At 48.6% G+C, this 7,570-nt stretch overlaps 1 protein-coding gene across 1 annotated transcript in view; it reads right to left on the bottom strand.

Moving 5' to 3' along the window:
• Nucleotides 1-7,570, bottom strand: part of KDM7A (lysine (K)-specific demethylase 7A) — a 95,255-nt gene that overhangs the window by 69,482 nt on the left and 18,203 nt on the right. Inside the window, exon 2 of the mRNA XM_009887430.1 lies at nt 4,362-4,521. Coding sequence (XP_009885732.1) covers nt 4,362-4,521 — 160 coding nt within the window. The remainder of the gene's footprint in view (nt 1-4,361; nt 4,522-7,570) is intronic.

The raw sequence follows: 7,570 nt of genomic DNA, 5'->3' as shown, positions 1-7,570 counted from the left end.
GGCACCGGTGTGTGGCGGAGCATCCCCCCCAGCTCCGCGGCTGGCACCGCTGAGGGAACCGGCAGAGTTCGGTCGGGGACAGGTGTGGAGGGCGCCAGCACTGCCGCCTCCTGCGCTCCCCGGCCCGGGCCTGGGCTGCCGGCTGAGGTCCCGCTGGCTTCTGAGCGTGGGGCCTGCTGGAGGAGGCCGTCCGCTTCGGTTTTAACTTAATTCCTCTCGTGTGGGTTCAGTGGAAGTGGCCGAAGACCCGAGCGAGGGTCGTGGGAAGTCACTGAGAGAGCGTCCGTTTGCTGCGGTTTGTTGAAGACGGTTCGTCGCGGCCCCGCGGTGCGCGAACCGAAGGCCCAACGTTGAGCGCGAGAGGGGACGTGCAGCGGCGCCTGTCCCTGGGGGATCGGGGGGCAGAGGGACGGCCGGTTTCCTGAACTCTGGTGTTTTTCACGCTGTCGAGCTGGGGCTCGCAACGGGTTTGTTTCTTGTCAAGCTCTCCGCATATGTTTGCATCGCTGTGCCGTGTCTTTCAGGACACGAAAGTAACACCGATACATTCATTACATGTCATCAATGACAAAAAAAAACCCAAAACAACGGAGTTTTGGCGATTCTCTTTTTTCCTGCTGGCAGGCAGAGTCTCAAGGACCTGTGGAGATTACATTGTGTGAGGGAATGGGGAGTCGTCTCCTCCACGATGAATGTGCCGATTTAAAAGTGAAACAATATGTTGAAGTATGTGTTACTGGGATCATAACTGCAATAGACCGACTTGCGCACACAGCGTTATAATTTTACGTCCCATGCCCTTAACCACAAGTAGCCACAAAAAAAAACTTTGCTGTCTGTCTGTCTGGCAGGGGGAAGCTCAGAAGTAAATGTTTCCTCTCTGGGCTGTTATTGTCAGGCTAGCTAATGTTAACATTTATATAAGACAGCAACATGAGCTGATGGTTTGGCAGCAAATTGGACAGCAAAGAAATGTAAAACAAATAAATCTAGCACACAGGCTGTGTGAAGGGAGGATGAAGTAGAGAAATATAGGAAATGTAAAGGGCATCTTTAAGAAATACCAGATTCTCAGGCCAAACCTTGACCTACTTAGAAAGTGCATGCAGTTCTGACCTGTTTTGCTACTCTGTTTTCCAACACATCGCAGTGTTTAAGTACTCAGAATGTGGCCACAGACACATCACTCCTCTAAAAAGCTGATGTTAAGCATAATAGGGGTAAAAAACACCAGCAAGGTAGCAAATGGTGATTCCAGGGTTTCTGGAAATAATACATACCAAGAGGCTTTCTCATAAATATATTGTTTTCTTTTATTAATTGGATTCAAAAGCACGCCCAGGAAGATGTGTGTTAACGGTAGGGCCTGCAAGCTCTTGCAGAAACAATCGCGGGTAATATAACAACTACTGAGAGACAACTGTTCAACTTAAAGTTGTTAGTCTGTGTTTGTGCAACGAAGCGTCAGCACACGTAGCCATGCTGGAGTCTGAGAAGGAACAATTACTTGCTCCTCAGTTTGCTGTTTCTTCAGTTCTCATGTGGTGAGTTTTATCTTGACGTCGCAGTTACCAGCTGCAGTGGTAACTTTATCCAAAGTGGCCATAAAAATACACACATGTTGTATCGCAGGAGGTGTCTGCAAACGACAAAACTCTTAATCACCATGGTAAAGCACACCATTGGGTATTCCAGCAAGAGGTGGGGGTGAGGCAGCCTAACCTCCTGTGTTACATGGGGAGGAGACCTTGTTTCGGTCAGGGTGAGTCCCGTGTTACTGGATCGGATGAGGAAGTTTTGACTTGACATAGAAGAAAGTTGCCCAACGATGCGAGTGTAAAGAATGAGGAAGCAGGTGGGTCCCAGGACTCCGTTGAGACCTTCCCTTCACCAGACTTGGTTGTTGTTTTTTTTTTTAAAGAAAGAGGTTGCGACCTTAAGGGTGCAAAGCAAAGCTGGCCGTTTAATAAGCACTTTCTCTGCTGCCACAAACAACATCCTTTTGCTGTTGGTATTTCTCTCGGAACAAGGTGTGTTAGTGAGTCAGTCTGCTGTGGGCACTCCTTAAGCAGGTGGGGAATACCTACTTGGTCTGTTGCAAAAAAAAAGCAGCATAAAACAGCTCCGTCACCCTCTCAGTCTAGTCTGCTCTTTGTCAACTTTTCTCTTTCCAAGCTTTCTTTCCAACTGCAGTAAACTATACTTGAATGCAGCGCAGCAAAAGTTCAGAAAAGCCGAAGACCACACACTGTAAGAGAATTACAAAACCACTTTTAATGAGTATTATTCCCAGAAACTTGGAGAGCTTTTATGTGACAGTCTTATTAAATGCGGTTTAGAGACAAAAAATGCAATACCAACCTTGGATGTAAATAAATAAATTAAGCAAGTTTAAAGCCCAACCCCCCAAAAACTTCAGAAGCAAGCTCACTATTCACAGCAACACATTGACACCTGAAGAGACCTGGGGCCATTGCACTCTCCGTCCTCGGCTCCCACCCAGCAAGACATGCCACCGTGCAATGTGGGGTGCAGAGCGCCTTGTAATAAGCAACCTAGGGTTCATATGCTTGGTCCTCGGATGAGATCTGACTGCCAAAAGCAGGCGAGGCAGCAGCACCATGGGGCTGGGGAGGGCTGAAGGACCATCTCTAGAGGAACAAGTAGCTCTGGAAATCCAGAGGCAGGAGGACAAGGGGTGGGGACAGTGACAAAGAACCAGTGGAAGGACAGCAAGAAGCAAGCAGACAGGAGCAATGAGGCTTGTTTTAAGAAAAGAGGGGGGTCAGTGGAACACATCAGCCATTCTCAGGCTTTCCTAATCATCCCTGACCCACTGCTGCTTCTCTGTGACCACATGCCTCCCTGCTTGCTCACTGATCTACAGACACTGTCACGCTCCCCCTTGCCCCACGCTGTAGCTTGTGCCCAGACTACCATCCCCTCAGCAGCTGGAGCAAGCCAGTTGATCCTTCAAGCCATGCCCCCCCCAAAAAGTCTTTCCACCCTAAACTCCACCAAAACATGCTCTGCCCCATCAAGCACAAGCCCTGACAAACACAACGTCCAGCCTCCACACCCAGTGAGCCCCACTGGCCACCCCCAGCCCTGTGCCCGGACTCCAGCGAAGACCTTCAAAACATGGTCATGAGGGCTGCGGCGAACAGCTCCGGCAGTCAGAGGTACCAGCCAGGATGTAAAGAGCATCAGGTTTGTGAACGCTAAAGTCAGTTTGAGAGATCGGGACACCAAGGACTGAGGAGCACCACCTCTTTTCTTTGCCCCTCTGGACAAGCCCGATTGCTGGTACTCAGCGAGGCAGAAGGCTTTGTGTTATGTTTGGAGGAGTGTTGGCTGATTGGTTAAAGCTGGAATCAGGCTTTGGGGTAAAAAGGGCTGAAAGTCTAGGAATATTCCTGAATAATGTGAAGATTGCAGAGATGTGGTAAGATCTGGTACCCAGTTCTTGTCATTCTGGGACAGGGCTGCAACGGCACTTGAGCTAACCAATCAAGCGGCTTCCCATGAGGTCTGGAGGGACGATGGATGTGCTCAACCTAAAGTTTAGGGTGAATTATTGCCATGGGTGGGCAGTGAAAGCTAGAGAAAATGTCAGAAACAGGGAGTAGAGCTTAGGACTGAGGAATTAGAATGACAGGAAGATGATGCAGTCCCCAAGCACTATGATATATATTCATGCATATGGCTTATAATTAGCTATGGGTCAGATGTGGCTCAGTCATATGGGCCAGTAGTGGGGTTTGGGTCATGGTGCTAAGTACATATCACATTAGCCAAGGCCATCACTGTGGGTGGAGTGGGGGAGTTTTTCTGTGGTTAAAATTACTGTTACAGATCAAAAAGCAGGGTGTATGGAATTCATCTCACTTTGTAGAATACATCTATAGGCACATCATCTTCTGATCTCCCAAAAGACCACCTTTGCTGTACAACCATCCTTCACCAACAAGTCTACTATTGTCTAGCCATTCCCAGATCTTCAGCAAGGTTCATGGTGAGCTGAGGCCTGGTCTCAGCAGGGATAAATGGTTTATTGGTGGCTCTAGGACACTGGGTTATGATTACAGGTCAGGGTCTTAGCGAGCAACCTATCCTTATCGTAGATATGGCTACCAGCACTCTGCTCAACAGCAAAGAAGAGGGGATGGGAGAAAAGAGCATTAATTGTTGCACAATAAAAGCGTCCACAGCCTATGCCTGGCCTCATGCATCTCTCAAAGCACATACCAGATGCTGTAGGTGGCATACAGGGTGGACAAAGAAGGAGGAGCAGGGCAGGGAGGTTGCCAGAAGGGAGAAAGGGACTTTTGTCACTTCTGGGTACTGGCCAAACCACTTACATGTACACACAAATATGCCTGTTCGTCTCTCGGGAGCCAGGGGAGAACTCACACCCATCAGTCAGAGGACGGTGGCTCTCCCCCAGCAGGGCACGGCTGGTTAAACAAATACTGGAGATGATAGTCAGGAGACAAAGAGATGGCCCACAAGCAATCGAGACTAGGGAGAATCAGAGAAAAGAGTAATCAGACATTAGTGGACATTTCCATAATAACATGAAAATAGTCAGATAAATTTTGGGGAAAACATGGAGGTAGAGGTAGTTTTCCCACGTTCGGTCATTTCTTCAGTGTATTTTTGTACATTTTGGAAAAGCACTCATTTTTTAAATTATTTATTTATTTTCACATCAAGAAGCTTAAGGCTGCCAAAAAGCAAAGCTCTGGACTAAAAAAGCGTTCCAGTTCCCTGCATGAAACTGCCCGAAGTATACCCAGAATTGGCAATATGATCTTTGCGTCTGCGGAGAAAATACTGAGTCATGTTGTCAGCCCACACACATCTAACAAAAATAAAAGCAGCCTAACGATTCACGATTCACCCACTCGTCATTTAAAGAAAACACAAGTCATTCAGTCATGCCTCATGCTTCAGAGACCTTTAGAAAACACCCAGCGCAAGGAACATTCGCCCACGTCCTGCCCACGCGCCGTTTCGAACCAGCAATGTCATTTGCGCCTCATTCAGTCGTGGGTCTGTACAGTGTTTGGTTCGGTGTCCTTGGAGGAAGTCACTGAGACTTAAAGGTTTCTGCCGAAAATGCGACGTGATAGCTGCAGCCTCAGCCCTTCTGTTAGCAATGCCGAAATGGTGTATCATCACGTACCCCGCTTGAATCCCTGGAGGAGGCAGGAAAGCGCCCTGTGCTTCATTGCATAAAAGATCTGGCAAACTTAAGCCATAGTTTGTATAAGATGCTACTGTGCTCTTCCTTCAAGGGTTAATCTGTACTGAAGCATTAGCTCTGCCTGCGCTGGGCTCCCCAGTTGCTTGGTACACATTAGACCGGGAGGTATTTTCACAAACACCAAGATTTGGAGAATTACCCAGGAAATCCTCCTCCTTTTATCCCTTCTCATTGTCCCCTAGCAAGAAAAAAATCAAGTTCCCCACATTCCACCCGGCTGCTGGCAATCTCTCTTCCTCCTTCAGTGCTAAAAGCTGCTTGGAGTATTAACAGCTGGACCTGGATGTGCGGCAGCCGGCCCCGCTCGTGACGGAGGGGGAGACGTCACCACACAGAGGACGCCCGAGTTACACAATCTCTGTGGTGCTGAAAGCGGCACTGGAAACTTGTCAAGAGCCCAAAGGCCAGAGCTAATTCGTATTTTCTTTCACACAGCGTGATTTTAATCAGAGCAAAAAGCACCCGGTTGTGTTTTACGTACAGAGTGTTATAAGTAGAGACAATTTAACAGGGCAACTAGGGGCAGCGCAGGGAGGAACGTTAGACGAGGGAAGGTACATCAGGGAAGTCTTCTACTCCCAGTCTATCAGTGTTTCCTTAATTCTTCAGGAAGGCCACGTGCTATGAAGCAAGAGACTAAGAGGCAACTTGAACAAAATGCTGTGATTGCCTAATTCTCTTTATAAGAAGGAAGAAGAAAAGGGAAAAAAAAGCAAAAAAAAGAGACCTGCAAAAAGCTTGGGACAAGCTTATTGGAAAAAGCTCTTCCCAGAGGTTTTGGATGCATCACCAAGTAAAACAAGGTGTTCAGGAAACCCGTCTCGCTTGCAGCCAATATTTGACAGCAGTCGAGTCCAGGTGACCTCTAACATAAGCTCCTCCACCTTCAGCTGCAAACAGGTGTGTGCAACTTCCCCTTTACAACCAATTTTCTGCCTCACTGGGAGCAGAGAGCGCCAAGGGCTGGCACAGCCCTCGAGCACTGCCGTTCCCAATGCAGACTCACTTACAGCACCCCCTTTTCCACACTATGACATCCGCAGAGCGGGAGTCAGGAGCCAGGTCCTCGTTTGGTCACCTCTCCCCAGCTGGGCTTGCAGCCGTGTCCCCTTACCAGGATGCAGCATCGGGGCGCGCACCCTCATATGCTTGCCAACATGTGCCAGAGAGGGAGCGAGGCAGCAGGTTAACAGGAGAGTAAATATACCTTGACATTTCTTGATTTGTTTGCTTTGTAGTCCTGGTAGGTTTACTGGAAACAGATGTGGGGTTTGCCACCTGGGGAGAGCTATCGCTGGAGAAAATCCTTAATTTCAGCCTTCCTCTCTTTACCCACTGGGAATAAATGCTCCTTTCCCCCTCAGTTCAGCTTCATTCCTTGAAAGCTGAGAAAAAAAAAAAAAGAAAAAAAATCAAACCTAGGACATTTACTTTACTCTGTAGCACGATTTAGGTGTGTTGTTCAATGTCTAGTTCAGGATGGGATGAGCTGTGTGTTCGGGATATAAAAGGAAAGCTGTCAGACAAGCTCATCCGTAGCTTCCTGCATTCAGTCCGCTAAACTCTACCCCCAGAGCTTCATCCCACCAGCTACCCTCTTTCCACTGTAGCCCCCGAAAGTAGCACCCTCTCTGCTCTCATCCCTCCTCCACATGCTCCTTCACCCCCTCCCCCCCCCCGGCTCCAACAGCTCTCCAAGGAGCTCAGGCACCATCAATGCTCAGGGATGGGGAAAAAGGAAGACAGAGTTGACTGAATATGCAAACAATCCTATTTGCACCCCAGCACGTACAATCCAGGTCTTTGTCAGCATGATGGAGTACGCTCCGTCCTGTTTGTTTTCCTCCCCTGGTATTACCATACACACCCTTTTTCCATATGAGCTTTATCAAACGCTGTACCTGAATCAGCCTTTTCAAGGCAGAGGCCGATTGCTGCCTGGCTAATATCTATCCACCAGCTGCTTACTTATTTTGTTCAAAAATCATAGCCAGTCATAGAACATGGTGTAAAATCCACAGCTGCCATTTAAAAAAAAAAATAAAAAGGGCACCAAAAGGTTTTTCCATGTTTGATTTCTGATGCCACTAAGGCACCAGGTGGAAGCGTTTCCACTCGCACAAGCAGCCCAGCTCAGATGCAGCCCGTTGCGACCAGAGCACAATTGCTTTTGCGCTTCGAGGCAGCATGTTCAGGAAGCGAAGCTGCCTGCACCCCTGCGCAGCATCACGCCGCAGGGACACGCACACCGTGCGGCTACCAGCCAGTCCCACCTCGCTTCACCCCGGACAGACGGACAAC

This window comes from Charadrius vociferus, unplaced genomic scaffold, assembly GCF_000708025.1.
Source record: "Charadrius vociferus isolate BGI_N301 unplaced genomic scaffold, ASM70802v2 scaffold196, whole genome shotgun sequence".
Lineage (NCBI taxonomy): Eukaryota > Metazoa > Chordata > Aves > Charadriiformes > Charadriidae > Charadrius > Charadrius vociferus.
Note: the sequence above shows the minus strand (reverse complement) of the source record. Positions and strands in the feature narration are given on the sequence as shown.